The sequence below is a fragment of the Neolamprologus brichardi genome, chromosome 12 (assembly GCF_056152115.1).
Source record: "Neolamprologus brichardi isolate AB-2024 chromosome 12, ASM5615211v1, whole genome shotgun sequence".
NCBI lineage: Eukaryota > Metazoa > Chordata > Actinopteri > Cichliformes > Cichlidae > Neolamprologus > Neolamprologus brichardi.
This window is the reverse complement of record NC_142115.1, coordinates 16,246,082-16,270,687: the sequence shown is the minus strand read 5'-3', so window position 1 is coordinate 16,270,687 and position 24,606 is coordinate 16,246,082. Positions and strand designations below refer to the sequence as shown.

Here is a 24,606-nt window from a genome sequence, read left to right as displayed (position 1 = left end):
ACTCATTTTGTACCGGTGACATTACAAAGCAATCTGCTCCCAGTGACAGAGAGATTAATTACTGCGTAAGTCTGCAGGAGTAATATTCAATTCAATAATGCCTTTGTCACTGTTAGATTTGATTTTGTTATTATGAAAAGTAACGACTATGACTTCATTTAAAGACACATACCAAGTTCCCATCAAGTGTGTTTTCTTTCTTCCATGGTGAGTAATAACTCTAACAATACATCAAGGGAAGTCTGACAATATTTTTTCTGTTTTGTTGCCTCTGTTAAGTGCAATCAGTTAAGGGAAGTTATAAATTTGGCAAAACTGAAATGATTGTATTCAGCTCTAAAAACCAGGGACACACTGTGACTAACCACATACTTCACTGGCCTCTTACCTCGGCCTTTGGCACCACTGTAAGGAACCTTGAACCATCCCTTAGTTATGCTGCAATAGACTTAAGCTGCCGGGGGGCTTCCCATGATGCACTGAGCGTTACTTCTCTTTTCGCCCTCCCTGTGTTTAAACACCACTATTGCATTTAATCATTAGTAATTATTAAACTCTTTTTCCTTTCCACTGCTGCCACGTGCTTGCACATAGGGGATTGTGTAATACTTGCTTTTTCTTCTAATATTGTAGGTTGTGTACCTTACAGCAGCAGTCCCCAACCCCCGGGCCACGGACCGGTACTGGTCTGTGAGTCGTTTGCTGGTGTGAAATTTATGGTTTTCAGGGTTTTTATCAGTTTTCATCGTTATTTTTTAATCGTTTTTATCATTAACTTGGTTTCCCTGGGTCTTTTCCCGTGTGTTATGAATAAAGCTTCTGTTTTTGTACCTCTACTGGTTTTATTTTGTTGTATTTATCCAACACATTTAAGGCTGGACCGTGAAATTATTGTCGGACATAAACTGGTCCATGGCGTAAAAAAGGTCGGGGACTGCTGCCTTACAGTATGAAGCACCTTGAGACGACTGTTGTTGTGAGTTGAAGAATATAAAAGAAACTTAATATTGAAAAAATTACAAACATCCTGTCTCAGAATTATACTGAAAAACTAGTCTATGGATTTGCTGTTTCTAACATGAAATACTGTAATTCCTTATTATCACCACATTGTCCTAAAAGCTTCCTAAAAAGACTTCAGTTAATCCAAAACACTGCAGAGTATTGACAGGGACAAGAAAGCTACGTACTCTTCATTGGCTTCCTGTTAAATCCAGAATTCAATTAAAAGATCATTCTCCTCTCTGATAAGGCCCCATTACATATTAAAGACCTTGTAGTACCATATCATCCCAACAGAGCACTTTGCTCTCAGACTAAAAGTACAATAGGATGTAGAGCCTTCAACTATCAGACCCCTCTCCTGTGGAACCAGCTCCAAGCTCGGGTTGAGGAGACAGGCGCCCTCTCTACTTTTAATAATCAGCTTAAAACTTTCCTTTTTTGTGAAGCTTATAGTTAGGGTTGGATCAGGTGACACCGAACCACCCCTTAGTTAAACTGCTAAAGGCTCAGGATGTTGGAAGACTTCCCCTGATGCACTGAGGAGTGCTTCTCAACTACTCTCTTCACTCTGTTTTCTCCTGTTGTTTCCTTCGCTCTGTCCTCCTCTGCTCTGTGCTCGCTTTCCCCTCAGCCCCAAAATGGTTGTGACAGATGGCTTTTCCTCTGTGAGTCTAGCTCTGCTAAAGATCTCTTTCTGTTTAAAATGAGACATTCCTCTCCGTTTGTCATGGGCTTCCTCAATGGGCATAGCTGAAATGTTGGGGTTCCTTATCTAATATTGTAGAGGCCCATATTTAACTTACAACATATTGCAAAATGTCTTGAGATGTGAACGAGCAATATATAAATAAAACAAAATTGAATTTTGAAAGATGTTTGATATATGGCACACGCTGTCCAGCAGTGTGGGTTTTGGTAAAAAGTGAATAGTTTGTTCAAAGTTGTACTTGTTTGAGTTTCCAAAAGATAAACGAACCAGTCAAAGTGAACACATCAAACAAGTAGATTCACTTTTCCTAAAAAAAAAAGCAAAATGCTGACGTACAGTTGTTACCAATAATCAAATAACGATCAGCCACATGCAAAATGATTCAGTGGAAATGTTTATAGAAAGCATTACATGCAGCAGCTTTTAGCAAGTCTCTGTAAGCATAAAATCTGAAAGTAACAGTGATTAAGAAGTGAACGAGTCGGCCTTAATTGACACATTCAAAACCACACAGCGATCGTACAGTAGATAAATCGGAAGCCCTATTGATAATGTTGGCATTAATAATAGATATGGTACCAAGGGAGCACACTCAAGGAGTACCTACGCTGAAAGAGGAACTAAAAAGGACCCTTAAAGCAAAGTTGCAAGCAATATAATCATCTCCAGCTCATACACAAGAAAGGGTTACTTCCCCCAACTGTACTTATAGCTATGGAAAGTTTCTCTGGTCCGAGAACATTTAGTAATCACTACAGCTTTCCGTTATACCATGTTCCCTCCGAGATTAGAATTAGGAAAGTAAATGCATTTACTAATCCATACATTGGAATGAAATGCACAACTCTTTTTGTTCCACTGAGTCCCCCATCTCGCTCCCTCTCTTTCTCTCTTATACTCTCTTTTACTTCTCTTTCTCTCCTTGTGGTGCTCTCATGTGTATCCAGCAAGCTAAGCACGTATCCGCTGAAGCCGATGCCTGATTAAAGCCACAAACTGTACTATGCACAAGGAAAAGGTCGCCAATTGACACACGCTTTGCTTGCAAAGCCAGCTTAACACTATCAGAAAAGACATTCACTTCGATGGCTTGTAATGTTACCAGAAAAAAGACAGAGTCCAGGTATTGCCTTGAGCCCAGACTTTTGAGGATAAGTAAGGAAGATCTTCTGTCTACGCGTATGCTTTTATACGCTGTCCTCAGATGTTGAAAGCGAGGACAGCTCAGTCAGTCCTTTCTTCTTCAGTAGTGTTAAAGAGATTAACCTTAGTTTTACCTGTAAGAATGGATTTAGATTTAAATCTGCAATATAAGTCATAATTAGATATTAACACTGGATACAATGATACAGAATACAAACTTACATAGAAGGTGTTTTAGCTGCCTTGCTTCATTCATTAAGTATTTTTTCTTCCATTTTAGATTGAGTGTTGTTGCACAGATAATCAATCCTGTATACACTTAAGTATGAAACTTTCTATAGTGGCAAGTAGGCCAGAGTCCAGCACAGTCAAAGAAATGTCAATTTTATCTGCATACCCTCTGTTGTTTTGCAGAAACTTGTTATTGCCCCTACACTACAAGGTACAGTGCTGTGAAAAAAGTATTTGCTTTCTTGATTTCTTATTGTTTAGCATATATTTAAGATCACAAAACTAATTTTAATATTAGGCAAGGACAATCCAAGTAAATAAAAAATGCAGTTTTTAAACAATGATTTCATTTATTAAAGGAATAAATCTATTCATGGCTATTAAAATCTATTCAAATCAAAAACCCAATAAAAGGTTGTGCCACCCTTGGGAGCAAGAACTGCACTCAAGTGTTTGAGATACCAGTGTGAGTCTTTCACATCGCTGTGAAATTTTCACATTGCTCTTCTTTGGGGAATTATTTTAATTCAGCTACACTGGAGTTGGCTTCAACTCCAGACTTTGACTAGGCCAGTGGTCCCCAACCTTTTTTGCACCATAGACCAGTTTAAAGCCAGACAATATTTTCACGGACCGGCCTTTAAGTAAATACAACAAAATAAAATGACACGACGAAGACACAAACTGTGGTGTTTTGTAAATATAATAATAAATTCTAATTCACTGTGTAATTGTGTAACTTTATTAGCAGCGTCCTCCTGAAATGCGCCAACAACATTGAGAGTAACATCCTCCTCTCTGCCCCTTAATACTCTCTGGTCGCTATGGTTACATGTAAATATTTCTTCCAAAATAAGACACACAACTACAACACAGGAAAAGACCCAGGGAAAACGAGTTTAGATTTAAAAAAACAAACCTGAAAACCATAAATTTCACATCCGAGCCTCATTTCCTGGTACCAAACGACTCACGGACCACTGTGGCTCGTGTGTTAGGGACCGCTGGACTAGGCCACTCAAAAGCCTTCATTTTGTTTTCTTTGAGAGACTCAGAGGTCTCTCAAAGAATACCACAGACAGAGATTTGAAACTGCATTTCAATCTCTGTCGTGAGCCAAAGTCATGAGTCCTTCAGTTATAGTCGTCCAGGTCCTGAAGTGACATAACAGCCTCAGACCATCACAATATCTCCACCATGTTTGAATGTCTAACAAGTAGACACCAAGTGGACCAGAAAGTAGAATAATATTAAAGCTACATCATGCCGGTTGGTGTTCTAGAAAGCTACTGCTTTAACTACATAGAACTGCTGGAGTAAATAGGTAGGGAGTAGTGATAAAGCCACAGAGAATTATCACCAGACTTTGCTCCACTTACCTCAGAGGGATTTTATGTTTTTCAGCTAATTGTTTTAGCTTCAAAGCATCTGGAGGAGAAGGCTAAGTTACCAAATAAATGTGAACATAATGGACCATTTAACAGATTAATACATGCATATTCCCATACACACTGTAGTAGTCATCTTCCTGAGAAATAGTTATTATATCTCTGTGGCTGCTGTTCCTGTAGCTGTTGTATTACTTCATTTTCAGAGAAAACAGCTTCCACGCATATACGTGTTGGATGCTTATTAAAACGGCAGAACTGACCTACGTGTGACTGGAAAGCTAAGGATTAGAGACCAGGGATCATGGTGAGGTTCCTCACAAGTGTAAGAGAACAAAGGTGTATGTGAGTGAATGTGTGAGAGAAACTGCAGATAAAAGGGCAACAGCATTGCGATTTCTTTCAGCTTCATCTCAGAAACTTCAGGTTAATGCCATGTGGGGCAGTCATTCCCCCTACGCTGTTCTCCCGCAGTGGAGGCTTGAATTGTTGGATGCAACAGAGAAGACTGTTGATTCAGGGCTCTGTGTGTATGTGTGAGAGGGGGGGAGGATGCAATACCCTGTTTTTTTTCTGTAAGCAAAAGTAGACTGATAACACTATTTCTCTCAAACTGGGTCAGGTTACCTGTACAGGGATCGATTGTCTCTCTCTGCTGCCCACTTTGAAACCCAGTGGCCAAAGAACTCAATCAAAGAGCACCCAGTGAGCCTGAAGACCAGGGGAAATAAATCAAAGATAAAAGTGTTGCATTGATCGCCCAGACAATCAATACAGTACACATGCACAGCTCAGTGCTCTTTGGGATGGGCTTCATTGAGCTTGTGTTGCATAAGGTGACATGGAAATGGACAGGGAATTTCTCTGAATGAATACATGTGCACACACACTTACACACACACACTACAGTACCCCAAAACAGTGCAGCCAAATATAGCCTATTGTCACTCTGAGGACTCGGCAGTCCCAAATGAATAGCTGTTGGATCCACAGGAAGGATTGCGATACCACAAGGTGGAGAAGTAGAGAGGAGAGGAAGCAAGGGAAATAGGGAAAAAATCTGTTTTTGTCTCCCTGCGCAGGATTATGGAAGGTAATAATGTAATAACTGTGGTGGAAGTACAACAAGCTGTAAGAAATGAGAGCTGCTCCATTTAATGCTTGTTCTCTGTCCATCTACAGCCCCAGGGTATGTCAACAATTGCCTCCTCAGAGACGAGGAAGAGAAGGAAATCTTCCAGAGCAATATGCCATCTAAGCCCAAGCCAAGATTAGCTATTTGAAATCTTTTCAAATATTTAGTCTTTGTTTGATTGAGCTCTAGGCTCTACCTGCAGCGATCTGAATACTCCCCAAAGGTAAAACCGTCGCCAATTTGGCATCCAACACGCTCAAGGTAAAACTCCAAAAATAAAGTAGCCGAGGGCTTTTTATTAGTGTAAAGTAGGAAATTGCAGTCTTTAAGAGTTTAGGATAAATAATAAAATAGATGAGGGTGTGTTTTGAGCTGTGACCCTTCTTTAGCAGAGTATATTTCAGGGAGCTATGCTTGAATTTGAAATGGCCCGTGGAGTCTGCTGCAGAGATCCACAGCCGTGTGACCAAACCACTGACCTCCAACCTGCTGCAGTATAGTTGTGCGGCCCAAATCGATTCTGAGACCCTCCCCTTCCTCCTCCTCCTCTCTCCGTCTCATTATCTCTCCCTCCTCCCTCACTCAAACTGTCCCTTGTGTTAAAACGAAATAGGTTTGGGCTTGCTGCACATCCCCTGTTTGGCGTCAGACAGGCATCCCCGGGGAACACAGGCCTGTCTTTGAGTGATCTTCCGCTGGTTTTATCAACAAATCTCTGAGAGGGAAGAAGGGAGCCAATGAAAGTTTCCTCTGCCGAGGCACTGCTGCGTTCTGTGTTTAAAAAGAGGGCTCCTTCGAAGACTGTTCATTTGTGATTATCACCAGGATTTCGCAAAACATACCGCAAACTGGGGACTTCGTCTTCATTAGCATGACAAAGTAGTTTTATCATTCTGCTTATACAGCATACTCGATAATAGTAAATTAGAGAGCGACTGAACAAGTGTTAATTAAGAGGGTGATGTCTTAATATTCTTGTGAATTATCAGATCAAATAAAAAAGCTGAATGTTTCCACAGTCTTTAAGGACATATAGCGATCCTGTAACGTGTGACATCATGCAACAGACAGAGGAATACGTCGCAGGATGGCATGATAACAGACATCCCACAGCAGGAAAAAAAAGAGCACCAATTTGAGAACAGTGTCAGCCTGCTGTAATTGAATTGTAGTGACATTCTCTTGCATGGCAGGAGTTATTCACTGCAGGGGAATGCACAAACAGTGGATTATCAGAATTACGTTCAAGCTCAAATTGGTTGTACGCGAGGATCTGCGCGTGCATGTGCAGCTCCTGAATTGCTCTGTCGATACACAGGTGCGTCCACGCTGTGTGAGTGCGTACGCGCTCATCGAGCTGTTGACCTCGGCGGGGCATTACGCAGCAACAGATAATGAGCTTTAACGTTCTATTTCATCTTTCTCAATAAGGAGGCACACAGCACAGACACCTCAGGGTCTAAAGGTCAAAGAAAGCAACTCAGCCTGAAAACAGATTACACAAAGCAGGCAAGCAGGTAATTATCGAGACAATCATAAATTGGAGGAGAGGTGATAGACTTTCACTACTTTAACAGTGCGATTGGATTTAGTGTTGGTGGAGAGAAATTATGTTTTTGCCATTAACACTCGACTCGAAGGCTGCTCACCTCTGAGGAACAAGGTTGGAAGCGAACGTTCGGAGAAATGCTGCTCTCCAAAAATGCTGTGCGTCATTAGCTCGACTAATTTCAGTGTTTGCAATGGTATCATTCTTGTTTTTAAGAATATAAGCGCATGTGTCGAGATTTCCCAAAAGTGAGAAAAACAGTGTGTCACTTTGACTTTCACACCTACAACGTTTTTTAATAAGGAGATTAGCGGATGAGGTTTTTAAAGATGCTTTAAGTGATTTTTTTCAATGTTGTATTTGTTTTGGACACAAAAACTGAAAAATTAAAGCAGTAATTATTTAAAAAAAAAAAACTTTTTTAAAGGGATCTTGAGTAGATAACAAACCAGTTATTTTCTACTTTCACTTATATAATTGGAAGGAGACTTGGTGCACTTTCAGGACCCATCGCTGACTGCCAGTGACTTCTATCAGCTGCCTAATCACTTGTCACACTGGGAAATGAAAAAGTAGCCAAAAGTTTTCCCTTCTGTTAATTTTCATATCATGAGTATTATTTTTAGCAGTGAGCTTTCAAGGGTCTAATGATTGGTTGAACCCCATTAGGCTCATAAATGAGTTTTTAAATGCTTAAAATTACTGGAATTTTTTATTCTATTAGACAAATGAATTCAGAGTATTTCTACAACTTGCTGGGCATGAAGCTTGTTGATGGCCAGATGTAGCACACGGTACGGAGGTTAAAAAAAAGAACGAAAAGAGCTTGACAGCTGATTTGGCAACAACTGTTGTGCTTCACCTGCTTTCAGTGGCACTAACACAAAGAAACATGCTACGGCTGGGTGGAAGTGAATTGAATCTGGCCTCTGAATCCAATAGATGCCCCACACAGCCAGAGTGATTCACTAATGTTTTGTTCAGCTTAATTGAGCACTGTTCCTCCAACTTTGCCTCACATCTTCATCCTGCATCTAATAGCCACAGCTTCCCTTAAAGTCTAATTACTGTTACTGGCAAACATAGGGCAGAACAAAAAAAAACCCTTTAAGCTATGGCATTGGAAGACAGAAAAAGCCGTCAAAAACAATGCATTCATTTTTACTTGTCCATTAATTCACGATTATTATGAACCAGATGAACCAGATCTTTCAGTCAAATAACCAAAGCCGGTTTGCTAACACATACACATGTATCCTCATCCATATACAGAGCTACTTGATTTCTTATTGTTTCAGATCATTAAACAAACCTTAATATTTGATAAACTGAGTAAATACGAAATGCAGTTTTCAAATGATGATGATGTAATTTTTTAAAGGAAAGAAGCTATCCAATCCTACTTGGGCCTGTGTGACAAACTATTTGCCCCTTAAACCATATAACTGTTTGTGCCACCCTTGGTACCAAGAACTACAATCAAGCATTTGCGATAACTGGCTCTCTTCTTGGCAACATTGTTCATGGCCACACTGAAGGGTTTTCAAGCATGAACGATGTGTTTGAGTTCATGCCAAAGAATCTCAGTCGACTAGGACACTCCAAAACCAAGCTATTCAGAGGTGGACATGCTGTTGTGTTTTGTATCTTTGCTGCGCTAACCTAAGTGAGCTTAAGCTTCGGGGCACAACATGATGGCTAGATTTCCTGGATTTTCTGGTAGAGAGCAGAGTTCATGGTTCCTTCAATAAGAACAAATCTTCCTGGTGTTGGAGAAGCAAAGCAGCCTCTGACCATCACACTACCACCACCATGTTTGACTATTGCTATGATGATTGGTTATGAAATGCTGTTAGTTTTACACCAGATGCAATGTGACTCAAACCTTCCAAAAACCTTCATCTTTTGTGTCATCAGTCCACCGAATGTTTTCATCAGAATATTTTTGGCATATGTGAGACAAGCTTTGTGTTGTTTTTGGTCAGCCGTGGTTTTCTCCTTAAACTTTCCCATGGATGCCATTTTTGCCCAGTCTCTTCTTATTTTTGAATCATGAACTCTGACCTTAACTGAGGCAAGTTAGGCCTGCAATTCTTTACATGTTGGTCTGGGTTCTTTTGTGACTCCCTGGATGAGTCACTGATCTTCGATCGTCGTCTTGGAGAAATTTTGGAAGGCCGTCCACTGCTGGGAAGCTTCACCGTTTTCTTCATTTGTGAATAATGACTCTCACTGCAGTCCCAAAGGCTTAGAAATTACTTTGTAACCCTTTCAAGACTGATAGATGTCAATGACTCACTTTCTTTAGAACGTGGAATGATGTGTTCCTTTCTGAGATCTTTTAGCCCGCTTCACTTTGTCAGACAGGCTCTATTTAAGTGATTTCTTGATTCAGACAGGTAATTACTTTTTTACACAGGACTCAGAAGGATTGGAAAGCTTTTTTTAACGAATAAAATCATTATTTAAAATTTTTTTTTTGTATTTCCTCTGGTTATCTTTGACTAATATTAAAATTTGTTTAATAATCTGAAACATCTAAGTGTGACAAAAGAAAAAAAGATCAGGAAGGGGCAAATACTTTTTCACAGCACTTCTAACACTAGCCACATACTGCACAGAAAAATGTTCTTCTGGCCATTATATATACCCAAACCCGCCACCCCAACCCTGTCTGTTTCCATCACCTGCACAGAGGGTCCTGGTGACAGACCTTCCGTAGCTCCAGACAGTTGGGTTTGTCCTTATCTTTATAGGAGCAGTCGGGCACAATTGTTTGCCTGCGTCGCTCAGCGCAGCCTGTAGTCTGGCAGGGGCAGAAGAGCAGCCGGTGGGTGAACTCACTGGGCACTCGGTCTATGAAAGTCCTCAGGGCCTTATGGCAGCGCTTCCTGCTGCAAGTTTCTCCGGGTTTGAAGTCTGCTTTGCTGCATATGTTGATGTAAGAAGCACGTTGCCTCTTGCAGCTCCCATTTAAGTTGCATGCTTTGGCTGCATCAAGGCAGGGGTTGCAGTCCCTCTCTGTATCAGGACAGTGGAAACCTTTCTGGGTCACTGTGACGGCTGCTGTTCATAAAAATACAAGAAAGAGAACTCTGTCAGTTTATTATGCCCAAAGAGAAAAAAACGTTTACACTTCGATGGTTAAAAGATGTTAAGTGTCACATGTCCTGTCTTTGGGTAGAAAACATTTCAATTAAAAAGAAGTAAAAGCCTTCACGTCATGTCACTGTAAAACATGATTTTACTGAAAGAATCGTCACCTTTTTATAGCTCCACATTTACACAAAGGTATCCTCACAACATTAATAAAAATGCATTTGTGAAATGCATTACAAACTAAATGAACAAAAAACATACATCTTATCTTTAGATTGTAATATTTTAGTAAACGCACACTCTCCCACAATGACACGTTAAATGGCAAACAGTAAGGACAGCAGTGGAGAATTTGAAAGATTTCAACCGTGCCAGCTGAAAAACTGATCTTAAGTGAGGGTGTCAAGCATAACTGGGCTGCCAAAGCGTCCAATCCCACTGGACGGCTTTGTATCCAATGGGATTTGTTAAAATTTCTGAAGGGTGGGAGGGGCATAATTGTTGGAGTTTCTGTAACAGGGTCAAGAAAGGTTTGAGCTGGAAGTCTTCAAGAACGGATCCCGTTGTGAGTGTGACTGTTAATTTCTTCTGAATCCTCATCAGTTTTACTGCTCTCTTACTGACAAAGACATTACCGATTGTCCGTAACACCACACAGTGAGGATGATTAAGCCAAGGAGCCACGCTGACGTGTTTCTCTGCTTTATGGCCGTAGCATTTCGCTATAATAACAGCAGAGTGACTGGATGTGGAAAAGCTGAAACCCACTGATGATGATGGACTTATTTTTCTCGAGGCTTCTCGGGCTTCCCATCATCTTTGCGTTTTAAAGAAATGCTTTATTAAACGTCCCCATTTTCAGATTTTACTTGTACTCTGACACAGTTGCCGTAAAGCATTACCCAGTATGCTACCTGTCTTGACCAAGCATCTGTGCGAGAACTGAGAGGAATAAAAATCTTTCCACTGAGCCTCTGACTCAACATCATTAATCTGATATCGTTTAGATTTGGCTTGGCTGCAAAGTACCATGAACAAACAAAAACAATAATCCTTGAATCTCTGATATGTTCCTCTGTTTCTCCTACCAACAGTAAGCCACCAGAGGGATACTAGCAGCCAGCTCCATTCACTCCAACTGAATTATTGATTTAGTCTGTTTCAGACCTTGAGTGAAATATGAATAAATTAATATATGATTCCAAATGGATGGATAAATGATCTGTTTCTAGATAACAGCATGGCACGATTACCATCATATTAGCACATCACAATATTTACCTCAATTTAACACTAATAATAGTTACAATTTTAAGTTATTTAACAAATGTAGCAAACAAGGACTCTTCTATCATACTCATTAGTTTAATGGAGAAATGTAAAGCAAGCTGGCGTCCCTGGGAAAATATTGACAAGAGCTTTTATTTATGTGAATGCTGGCAAGTGGGAAATAGCAGTAAATACTGTAGCATCTGATCAAGACATGGTAAGCTCAAGCACTTGAAACGACTGCTGTAAACCCTTCACGCTTAATCCACTAATCTAAGATCGAGTCCCCTCATTTATTTCTAGTGTCATCACAAACTAAGACAGTGCAATCACTGGTCAGCACACACGTGGAAAAAAGATTACATCATTAGTTATGTTAGGAGGATGTCCTCAGATATACCACAGCTGCAGTAAAAACAAAACAAAACATGCTTTTCTGAGATATAAAGCAGGTTCATGTTCACTTGTGGCACCCCTCTCTTGTATTCAGGGTATATTAGAGAAGTTAACCTGCCTACCCTGTAGATAATGATATTTCAGAGGTCGTGGCGGCTTGGTGACACTCAGAGAGATTCATCTCTTATTCAGCAGAACCAATCTCACTCTGTGTCTATCAGACAGCCCGGAGCAGGAAGAAGACCATTTATTTTAGAGGTGTGTGCTACAGAACTTGTGTTGTTTCCAAGTGGTGCATTGCACATTATCAATCCTAGAAATGGGGATACATAGAATCACATCGCGACACAGGGGAAAAATAAGCAGGCCCACCAAATTAATGATTTTGTCGTTTCAGATCACATCAGATAAACCAAAACTCACAGCCACTGAAGAATAACAGAAGTAGAATATCAGGGGTTCATCACAGAAAGAATAAAGCACGTTTAATCTAGCTTTCAGCTAACCAGGGCTTTCATTTAGATGAATCAAGGTTAATGTAGCAGGCGCGCTGATAAACGGTCTGGGTGTTAAGAGAAATGTCCTGAGTTCAAGAGATGTAGGTGTTCAGAGCAGTGCTGTCTTTTCCAGTATTTGTCACAGACCGGGGGGAAAGCTTTTCTTCTCTGTTCAAATATTGAAAGCATTAACCCGACAAACCGATATTAAAATATACCTGAATCCTCTTATTTATCTTTGCACTCTCTAAAGGGAAGAGGATAAACACTCCTCAGCAGATGTCAGACAGCATAGCACCCTCACTATTTGTTAGTCTAAGTGGCTGAAAGGCAGACGGAGTTGCGCTCAGATCGTTTACTTATGTGACTTAGTTGATCTGTGAATATACTGAGACATGAAACAAGAGCTGAGCCAAGCTTGGCTGAAGAGGGCCTGAGGGGCGGGGGTGGGGGAGAGGTTAGCGGGGTGGCTTTCTAGTGGTTCAGGCTACATTACACTGGGAGTTTACAACTGCTAAATCTCTCCTGGCCATCTCCAGGCTTTAATGTAGGCCACTGAGGGGGACCGGGATGAAAAGAAAATAGGAGAAGGATGAGCTACTAAGATTTATCTGACCAAGCAGGGCCGAAGCCGCTTTGGAGGCTGTAGCGATGGAAGGGTTTTTTTTGTTGCTGTTTTTTTTTTTACTACCTTTGATTGGGGAACTGAGATTGAATTTAGTGCACAACCTAAAAAGATGTCCTGGGGCGAACATAAGATACGAAGCCCACTTGATGGCTCTGACGTGCACACATGCACACAAACAGGATGATAGCAAGAGCGGGAGGAGAAGAGGAAGGAAGCATCGAGTTGAAGATGGGAGGGGAAATGTTTCGGCGTTGTTCTACAGAGTCATAATTGATTTTCCAAGTGCATTACAATGGAAGTTTTCAGCAAACACATTCTGCTATAATGTGAGGCGAAAGATGTTGATAAGCTAAAGATACGAGACGTACAAAAATGGAAAAAGCTTTAAGAGGGAAGAGAAGGCTTGAGCAGTTGATTACAGGAGCTGATCATGACAGATAGAAAGATGAAATGGGAGGACAGAGAATAACAGATTGGACAGCCACTTACAGAGACAGGCTGGAGAGCTTTCAATTAAGTCATCCTAATTCAGCAGAGATGCGCGACATTTGCTCAGAATAATTAACCCAGCCCATCAGCAGTGCAATCAACAGCTCTCACCGTCACAATAATCAGCACCTATCTATTAACTTACCTTGTTAGTTGTCATACCATACATTAATGAGTGAGCGAGGACGCCAACTGAATGACAGACAAGTGGATGGGTTGCACTGGCTGATTATTATTGTAGATACTAGAAAATGCAATCAGTGTCATTAAGGACAAAACAAGTCGTAAATATTGTGCTGCCTTCTGGCTGCACGATCGTGTCTGTGGGGATGTTTTAAGCGCACAAGTGCAGGACAAATGCCATGTATTAAATTGAACTGAGGGATGCAAACGTTTGAAATCGTCTTTAAATGACTGTTTTGTGTCGTAAACAACGTGTGTCTCAGACGTCGTGCTCCGGTTCGCTGTCAAAAACTCTGAAAGCGCTGTCGTCACTTTGCGATCTTGCTGTTTGACTGTTAATGGGCTTTTAATAAGGATCTGTACACTGTGGGCATCATAAACAAGGCTCCACTGATGGCAATGTGGTGGAAACAACCATCCATTCTTTCTGCACGTATAGCACACGCGGGCAAAGAAGGAAAGATAAGGAAAAGACTAAAGAGAAGGATGCAGGGGGATAAAATGTGCGATAGGAGACATCTACAGGAAGACAGATGGAGAGAAACAAAATTACTTAAGACCTTTGGTTCAGTGAGAAATAAAGAAAAAAGGGGCATAATAAAAAGCGAGAGAGAGAGAACAAGGAGTGGACAGAGCTTGTATAAATGCAAGGAAGTGGATAAAACATTCGTGTAATCAGTATCACGATTTTGATACTTCTTCCCCAAAGAGGAAGCGATCTTCTTTCCCCAGTAATTGCTCTCCGTCAGCCTAATTTGAATTCTGCATTTCATATATCATCCTATACTCAAGGGACACTACGCTGCAGAAGGAAGTTCAGCCCAGGTTAGCAAGAAGCTCTTGGCTCTGGGTATGTTCTCAGTAATTAGGAAAGGTGCCAAAGTTTGGATTTAATACAGCCCTGGGTGAGCGCGCGAGAGCTTGTTAGGGAAGTCTTTAGTCTGGACCCCGAGGAGCATGTCAAGCATTTCTGTGTCAAAGGGCTCATCAGTCATTAGTTCTATTCTCCATGTCGCAGTGGGGTTTTCTATATGGAGGAAGATGGTGCACCAAATCTACGACATCCTCTCCCTAAGCCCTTTTAGCCAAGTTAAACGTGTAATGTCATCATTCTTACGGATCAGCTGAATGTCCTCTGGTATCATGGAGAAATTGCTAAAAAGAGGAGATCTTGTATAATCACATAGAAGCAGGACTACCTACCTTTATGTGAGAATAAATGTGTGTGAGTGGAGGTGGGAAAGTGATATCCAAAGGATTTCTAAATCATGGCAAACACACTTCTAAATACTTGAGATGTTTCTGTTGCCTTCAAGTGATGTTTCCTAGCATGAAAACGCTCAGTGACCCTTGAGTCTACCACCTGTAGTCTTCACTGGCTCTGATGCAGAATTTGTTCAAGTCTAACAAAAGTGTATTTAGGTCAGCCAGGCCAATATTGTAATAAGAATCTTCTTGTCTCGTCATTACCAGCACACAAGGAGGTAATAACAAAACTTACTAACTATTCTGTTTACTGTTATTTATTTCTGACTTGTTAATAAAACGCTGACTATTAAAAAGGGCATCTGATAAGTGTGCCTGGAACAACTCTCATTACTGACCCAGAGAGAGACAAGCTCTGGCTGGACTGAGGGTGAACTGATTATAAAATCCACACAGAATAATGAAGCATATAAACAAAGTAATATATATGCATGGAGGCACAACAGCAAGCGTGCACAAAACGAACCTTTCACTAACAAACACATGCAAAGATACATTCTAACACCCCCCCCCCCCCCCCCCCCCCACCTCACAACCACCATTACTTATTGTTTGTGTATCTAATAGTAATTGTTATAGGGTGTATGAGGACAATGTGAAAATGTCAAACACTTCAACAGCATGCTGAGCAGCACTGTTGCCCCATTCCCTTTTCCTCAGCTGTAGAAACAGCTTTCTGGATTTAATTGGATGGTAGGCCCACGGAGCCGAGAGGTGAGAGGCTTAGTGCAGAGAGTTACAAGGTCTAACTAAGGGATGTTAAACTTAATTCCTGCAGGAACCTCTTAGTGCAGGATTCGCTGTTACCCTCTGTTCCTAATAAGTTAATTAACTCACCACCGAGTCACTGAGAGCAGAATATATTTCACAAGGAGCATATTAACAGTTACGGTCAATGATATCTTTGCATCCTGTGTGTGATACGCCATTCATCTGGGCTTTGGAGAGGGGATTCTCTCTCCCACCTTCGCACCTGGTGTCTTATTGATCTGAGGACAGGTCTTTGGAGTTGTAACTGAGAAAACAGAGGTTATGGATCACAACTCTGGTTCAATGTACAGAGCCGGTATTGGTATAGAAAAGAAAACGTTATCTGTTGCAGCTTTAATCAGCATAGTGATCAGCAGGTTGAAAGGTACAGTAAGTGTCCTTAAAACAATTATATAGGCAGAAGCAGATTCCCTCTCTGAACTAGCAGAACTTGCTGGAGCATTGGTTTGTCTGTTACTGGTAATTGTGGGTTGATAAACAAATAAAAAAGTGTCTTCCTGTTGCCCCCCTCTTTCTTTGATTTGCTAGATTCCCCGTGGTGCTCAGCAGAATTTGATTAGAACAGGGAAAGTATGCATTTCTTATTACTTAGGACTCAACTCTTACAGACCCAAAGAGGATTGGATTTGGATAGAAAACTGATTATCAACAGATTTCCTCGGGGTAAGACTCACTTAGCTTCCCCTATCATTTGATGATGAAGATCCTCCTAGGGACAAAAAAAACCACTACATGCACATACTGCTGTTTATGTGCATGTAAGTTCCGATGTACCCTTGTGTCAAGCTTTCTACTGAAGATCATGCGGTTAATATGTTTTACAAGTAAGGCAATTTATGACTTCAAATTAAAAGTTTGAAAAGTGTAAAGCATTGACTGATTTGCTCATGATGTGCTAAACTAAATCTGTCTCGAGTCAGATTTAGAGCAGATGAGCAAAAAAATCAGAGCAGGTGTAAGATGAATAATGACTAGTTTATTATGTAGATGATTGTGCTTAAACAATATTGTTATTACACATCTTGCATTGCAGTCTTTTTGTTGTTGTTGACCTGATAGCATCTGTGAAGTGCATCCTTTATACGTCCTTTAATTTTCTATCACAAGCTTTTTTTTTCTGTCACAGAAATTGTTTTCAGCTCAGATGCTGCCATAGAAAACTGATTAATCACTTTCTCTCATACCTAATGACTTGTTCAGCCACTCTATATATTAGCTGTAATATATATTATGTTGCATAACTTATGGTACAATGATAGGGCTCTCAAAAGGGCTTTTGAGAGCCCTATCATTGCTGGGAAAGTGAGGACATTCTGTCATTCAGAGGTTCATGCTTACTTCAATGTCCTTCACAGCTTAATTCAGAAACACCGACCACAGTAAAGGAACGAGCTACAACACTTGCATCATATTCTGCGCAATGCGTAAAATCTGACACTGAATTGTGTGACACATACTGACAGATCAAACCATAATTATGATACTGTAGCTTATAAACTGGAGGTTTGCATGTCAGCTCAGCTGCCTGAAGCGATGTTCACATTGTCAGTTACTTTTAAATCCCAATCCATGCAGTTTCTGAGAAAAAAGTTCTTATTATTACTAAGGAAGTAATTAATGGTGTTACAGCTCTTGTGCCACAATGTGTGAATGCACCCAGCTGTCTCACTCTCGAAAAAGACTTCTGTTAACAGCTGGAAGCTAAAAACTAACTACAGCTCCTGTTAAAAAAATATCAATACTTATGATATTTTTTTTTCTCACAGAAGCAAATTTGGGTGTCTAATAGCAAATGCTTTCTTCTCGCGTGATTAGTATTTAGGGCAAGGTGTTCCAGTTTATGAAGACAAAAATGTACATCTAACTTTAAGTTAGATTTTGATTTTCAATTAGAAAATGTGTCTTTTCAGAGGAATTGACAGCTTCTATCAGCAGTACAATTAAAAAAGAACTGTTTAACCATTATTGACTGGGCTGTTAACATTTCCTAAAAGCGGCCATATTTTTCAGTGTTACATGTCAAATGACAAAAGAGATGAAATTTAATACAAACACTTGATTAGTTTCTTTGAACTGTCACAGTTTGACATGAACTGTGGATGCATGAAAGTGAATTCTCTTATTGTTATAACGTGAATAAAAATGGCCACTGTGGGCTGTAATTTGAGAAACTTAGGTTTGCGGGAATTTTCAAAAACAACGGCAGGAGAGACATGCCCAGTTAGCTGTTAATGCATTCATCATGCAGTCATCCTTCTGGTATACTAAAGGTGACACATAAATCTAAACACAACCTTAATACAGGGTCACTGTGCACAGGGTCAGTGTGCACAGGGTCACTGTAAAACGTAAAGAAAAACAGAATGCAATGAATTACAAAGCTCATAAACACATATTTTAAACACAATTTAACATAGAAAATATATCAAATGTTTAAACTCAGAAATGTTTGTATTTCCATAAAAATCTTGGCCATTTTAAATTTGATGATAGTGACACATTTAAAAAGGCTGAGGGCAGAATAAAAGGCTTGTAAAAGTAAGTTGTACAAAAGTGAAACAGCTGAAGCAAGATTTTTCAGCCAATTAGGTTAATTGGAAACAGGTCAGTAGCATGATTGAGTTTGAGAGAGGCAAAGTTTCTCAGAAGTAAAGATCAGCCAAGGTTCACTGAGCTGGACTTAGAATATCTCACCATTAACAGGACATAATAGCATCAAATGATTCAGAGAATCTGGAGACACATCTGCTCTACGAGAAGGCCAGATATCAGTACTAGATGTTCATGAGCCCTCGGACAGCACTGGATTAAAAAGAAGTATATTTTGTCATGGAAATCACTTCCTGGGCTCTGAAACACTTCCAGAAATTACTGTCTGTGAACACAGTTCACTGTGCCATCCACAAAGGCAAGTTTAAGCTCTTTCATGCAAAGAAGAGGCCACATGTGAACATGATCCAGAAACATTGCTGTTTTCTTTTGGCCAAAGCTCATTTAAAATGAACTGGGGATATGTGTAAAACGGTTTGGTGGCCAGACAAAACCAAAAGTGAAATTCTTTTTTGGAAAACATGGACACTTTCCTCCAGACTACAAAGTAAAAGGATCCAGGTTGTTATCAACATTCAGTTCAAAGGCCAGCATCTCTGATTGTATGGGGTGCATCAGTGTCTATGTTACTGGCACATTTGGAAGGACACCATGGGTGCTGAAAGTTACGTACAGATTTGTACAAAGGTAAGTAGAGCAACATGCTTAACCACATACTGTCTCTACTGCAGTAGCATGGTTTCATAGCAATGGGGTCTGAGTGCTAAACCTGCGTGCCTGCAGTCGAGACCTTTGACCAGCTGAAAACATTTGGAGCATCATGAAATGAAAACATCAACAAAGAACAACCCAGAACTGTTGAACAGCTTAAATCCCGTATCAGACATGACTGGGACAAGATTACTCAGCTTCCTCAGAAATGCAGAATTTGCAGTAAGTTACAGTAATCTGCAGAGGGAGATATTTTATTACAGCATGAAAATAATCACGGTGTTTAAAGTGTTTAAACAGCAATTATTAACACATTTACATGTATATACATATTACCCTCCTACCTTAATTGATTGACACTGGAATGTACTTAATACGAGTTTTGCTCACTACCGACTTTGCGGCTTTAAATATATTATCTCCCCCTGCTGGTAATGCAAATTTGGCATACAGTAATGCAACTTGCAAGCGTGTCCATTTCACGTTTTGGAGATGCAAAGCGTGAAATGGACCCGGTAGACCAGCGTGTCTATTACGCGGTTTCCCACGATACTGGGTTGCTAAGGTGGTGTAACCTTTTCCAGAAAAGCACATTCATCCACATCAAGCAGGAAATTTTTGATGATTAATAGAAAATTAATCATCAGAAGAGTGCATGTCTGTAGGGGACTTATATTCCTTCTTTAACTTCTCTTTAAAGTATTTTGCTCAGATCATTATTTTATTTTTGCAAATTTTCATACATTTTCACAACTATGAGTTTCTACCAACTAAGCAGGTTAAGAATACAAGTTTAGCATGAATGCTGGTCACACTGCATTCACTGAAGCTGTCAAAAGCACTCCCAAAGGAAAACACTTTCCATAGATTTCCTGCTCCACAAAGGAACACTTCCACTGCTCCCCTATACAAACCTGGCTCCCTTTCAATATATCATCTCCGCCATGAGGTAACCATAACCTCTGCCCTGAACTGACAGCATTGCCTGTGTCATTAGTCATAGGAGTGAAAAATATCTGCCAATAACCTGACTGCTTAAGCTTAATGTGGACAGGTGTGCAGGGGGGAGGTATCATACCTTGTGACAGAAACCAGACTGCAGGAGCCAGACCTGGTCTCTGTGCCAAAATGTGGCAAAATCTATCTGACACTGAACTTGATGGATGTGACAGGGAGCATGTTTGTATCAGCTGGATAAGGAAAGTTAAACTATGCCAAGCTATGCTGTGTCACATTAAATATAACTAGATGTACCTTTAAAGCAGTGATAAGGTCAAGGAAGAACTTTATTCCTAACCTAATTTCCTCATTGGCACATTTAAAAAGCATTATTTTTAATTAATCCGATCACTATACTGTCTTTTTTCCCCCACTATAATTTTTTTTCAAAGTAAGCTTACTGTCAGCCAAAAGCCAACATCAAAGTGACTTAAGCCTGCATTCTAAGAAATGGCCACCAGGGGGAGACTGCTCTGGTTGCAAATAAGTCAAATTGTATGGTTGTCTACGGGAAAATTACTCCCCTGCCCACTTGATCTATAACCTCAAATGGTAAATGGCCTGTATTTGTATAACACTTTACTTAGTCCCTAAGGACCCCAAAGTGCTTTACACTATATTCAGTCATCCACACAAAGGTGATGGCAAGCTACACTGTGGCCACAGCTGCACTGACAGAGGCGAGGTTGCCGGACCACCAGGCCCTCTGACCACCACCAGTAGGCAACAGGTGAAGTGTCTTGTCCAAGGACACAACGACCGAGACTGTCGGAGCCGGGGCTCGAACCGGCAACCTTCCAATTACAAGACGAACTGCCAACTTTTGAGCCACGATCGCCCTTGGTAAGATAAGATAACCTTTATTAGTCCCACAAGTGGGAAATTTGTTATAAAGATAAAGGTGATAAAGATAAAGATTTCATGATGAGTTTATGGTCTCAGTTGTCTTTCTGAATACAACATGAAGGGTAAGCTTCATCTTGGCTGCCCAACCTTGTGACTGACAACCATCTTTTGTTCGAGGGGGCTCCAGTACATGATATGTGACATCGCAATAATTATGTCCACCTTAAAGTATCGGCAAAAACTGTCAAAGTCAAAATATGCACTTTTGTGATGAGGCATGCTTATAGCCTGTCACGTTACAAATTAGTACTAACCTATAATCACCACCCCTCTTTTGTGATGAAAGGTGCATGGCAGTGGAGGAAAGGAGGATTTAGTAAATGCCACCATACTGCCATCACAGCAAAGAGACTGGTGTTGACAAGGACACTTTATTCAGCCGGAGATGCAACTGTGCTGAGCACTAAGGTGATGAAACATTGCTGATGCAGGTGCACAGTGCCAGCAAAGCCAGGGCAAGAAGAGCACAATTCATCTCTGTGTTTCTGATGAAACCATACTCGAGTACATTGTCATCACTGTTGCTGAAAAAGAAATATGGAGAGGCAAAAGTATAATCACTGACCTTATTTCAAGGGACAGATCCCACAGGATTAAATTTGCTATTTGCTCTTTGTCTTTTTTTTTTGTCTCTGTGTGTACAATGCAAGCAAACTGCATGTGCATTCAAAGATATGCAAAATCAGGCTATGACTACACAGTCCCATTAAAAGGAGCAGCTTGTGTGAAATAGTTTTCCAGGTATCACTCGGGGCAATGCAGAAACAGTCTCCATATGTTCTGTTTCATTTTAATTCAGTGTGAGTGCATATAGTAGTACAAAATTCTTCTTTTATTCTAGCACCACTTATGTCCCTTATCTCCCTTCCACACAAAAACTTTTAAAATAGCAGAGATTATTTTTCAATTTTCTACCTTTCCTCTTGGAGGGTGTAGATTTCCCTGTTCTCATCTGAGAACAATCCTAACCAGATATCATATATTCCCCAAGTCTCTATATAGTTGAACATTTATAGACATGATTATGAATACTTTTGTTTGGTTTAGCAATCAAAGGGAGAAGTATTTCCATAAAAGAAGTGTGTAATTACTTATCTGTTTGCCTGTGGTTTTCTGTCAGTGCCACAATCAATTACCCTGCCCTCAGAAATGATAAATAATGAGGAAAGCTTGCGGCTAAACAGATTTTGGAGAGCAAATCCAATATTTCACCTTGAAGCGAGTAGAGGAAACAGCTGAAGCAAAATGGATAGAGTAATGAGTCCCTGTTGTATCTTAATACGTCTAGGTGCATTGTACTGTATTTTCTTTCAGGAAGGGAGTTGGACTTGAAAGCTGTTAACTTTTCTTTCTTTCTTTATTCATTCATTTTTTGTAACCTTGCATGTTTTATTATGTTTTTGACAAAAAAGAATTAGCTCACAACAAGTTATCACTCTTAAAAGTACATTACGGGAAAATCTCTCCGCTAGATGTCAGTGGTTTGCAGACCCGCCAAATGAGAGTTTTTTTACCCCTCAATTCAGGTGCATAATCCTAGCTACAGTAGCTGCTGTAGGACAGATAACTCTGGTTGTTGTTCATCTGCAGTGAGGCTGTCAGTCTGCAGTTTACCTCAGCTGTCAATATGTGTCTATGCCAATTTGCTCTCGAGGCTGTAAAACTTTGTGGAAGTAGTCCAATACGAGTCAGTGAGTCGGTGAATCTCACTTTTGTCCACTAACAGTGACACTGAGGTGATTTGTTAAGGATATCTTGAACTTTTCTGTAGGTAAGTGCTGCTGTTCTTTCCCCTGTTAGCTGCTGTTAGCTGCTGTTAGCCTCTGTTAGCCGACATTAGTGAAACTTTCTTTGAATTCGCTCTAACATTATTGGACTCTGACACTTTCTCATACAATGTGAGAATGTGATCATACAATTTATAAGATTTTTTTTTTTTAGGATATCTGAGCCTAACATTAGCTGGAATAATGTGAGCTTATAACCAGTTGTTTGTTTAGCTAGCTTGTTGTCAGCAGTCTGGCAGATGTGAGGATTGCATGTCTAATTTGCTCAAAATAAGTAAATGTCATAATATTGAGTTTTTGAGTATTACAGCCCTGAATTCAGTTCAGGAAATGAGGCTTTAAGTGAGGAAAAAAGAAGAGGATAAGATTTTATTAAGATGGCGGTAGTGTTGTCTTTTTTTGTATTTTTGGACCCCCTTCCAAGATTAAAAAAATGTAGGTATGATCCTTCATATCCTAAATCTGAAGTCCATACACAAATTGAAATTTGTACCATCTTCTCTAGCTACATACATGAATCACGATTAGGTGGAACAACAATGTCTATCTTCACCACTGTATTCAAGATCGCAGGGCAACATCATGGGTTCCACAGACCAGCAGTCATTCCTCACTAGTGAAATAATTTTAAATTTATGAGAATTCATCAGTTAGTTTGAAGACATAATTAAAAACTAATCAATGTATATTTAATTGTACAATATTATTATTAATTAGCCATAAGTGACAATAAAGTTGTTTAAACTGGGAAATTCTCAAGCTAATAATAATTTATATATTAAAGTCACACTGTTTTCATGGTGTGAGCTGAGATTGGTTATTTCTACTTCCAACTGTGGTTAACATCACAATTAGTAATGAGTCTACATGACTTGAATGACAACACTGTGTACTCTTTGAGCTTGAATCAAAAAACATGAACACAGAGGCAGATTTATATGTACTTGGTTATTATTATAGACACAAATAAATATTGTGGATTTCTAAATTATAATAATAAAGCTAATTAAAACAGAACCATGAATATTAAACAACTAGGAAGATGGCAGAAATGTGATGGCCATGAGCCTGTTTTTTGTTTTTTTTACTTTCTTTGTGTTTTTCTCTTTTCTCTCTTATGATTCCCTGTGTGTGTCCCCCAATTTGTATGCATGCACCCTGCATGTCTCTTTTCAGGTAATTCCTCCAATTTTTTTAATATATATTTACATTTTTCATTAAAATTGAACATTTTCTTCAGTCTACGTGCTTTTATATTTGGCTCCTCTTGCTTGAACAATGAACTAGATATGATAAACATTTGGTTAAGTTATTTTATTCAGCAAACAAAACTCTGAGTTTCACTTGACTTCAAGCAAAGCATCATGTAACAGCTATGTGTAGTGTCAGCCAGTAGGCTGACCCCATTCACAGAGCACATGTTTATGCTGATGCTGGATGTTGATATTCTATTTATATCTTATTTATGTTTTTATGAAAAACATTCACATGCTTTAACAGACTCACACAACAATTAGACTCAATTTCATGATTCCTCATGTCGGCAGTTTTTAAATGAATGACGTTTAAGTAAACAAAATTAAGTACCTTGTAATGATAAAGAAGAGGAAAATGACAAACAGTGGGATGAGTGAGGAAGTAAATCAAAAAGCTAATTAATGGAATTGACACGCAATTCCATTAATTATCACTCAACCGAATAGTATTTCATACACACACACACACACACTGGCACTACAATGATTTAAAACTTCATTTTTTAATGGCAATTTTCTTCAGTTACTTTGTCCTTTGCAGTATTTTTCAAGTTCAGTTCACTTCAGTTTTATTTCATGTGGCTTCACAAGCATTACAAAATCTCATTCCATTCTTTTGTTTGTAAGTAAACACTTACT

The 24,606-nt window shown here is 39.7% G+C and overlaps 1 protein-coding gene across 2 annotated transcripts in view; it reads right to left on the bottom strand.

The window, feature by feature from the left end:
• The window catches only part of LOC102778082 (GDNF family receptor alpha-2-like), a 66,938-nt gene that overhangs the window by 21,105 nt on the left and 21,227 nt on the right, over positions 1 to 24,606 (bottom strand). The window contains exon 4 of one of the 2 annotated variants that reach the window (XM_006784062.3): positions 9,848 to 10,226. In XM_006784062.3, coding sequence (XP_006784125.1) covers positions 9,848 to 10,226 — 379 coding nt within the window. The remainder of the gene's footprint in view (positions 1 to 9,847; positions 10,227 to 24,606) is intronic. The other variant, XM_006784063.3, reaches the window with a different exon arrangement.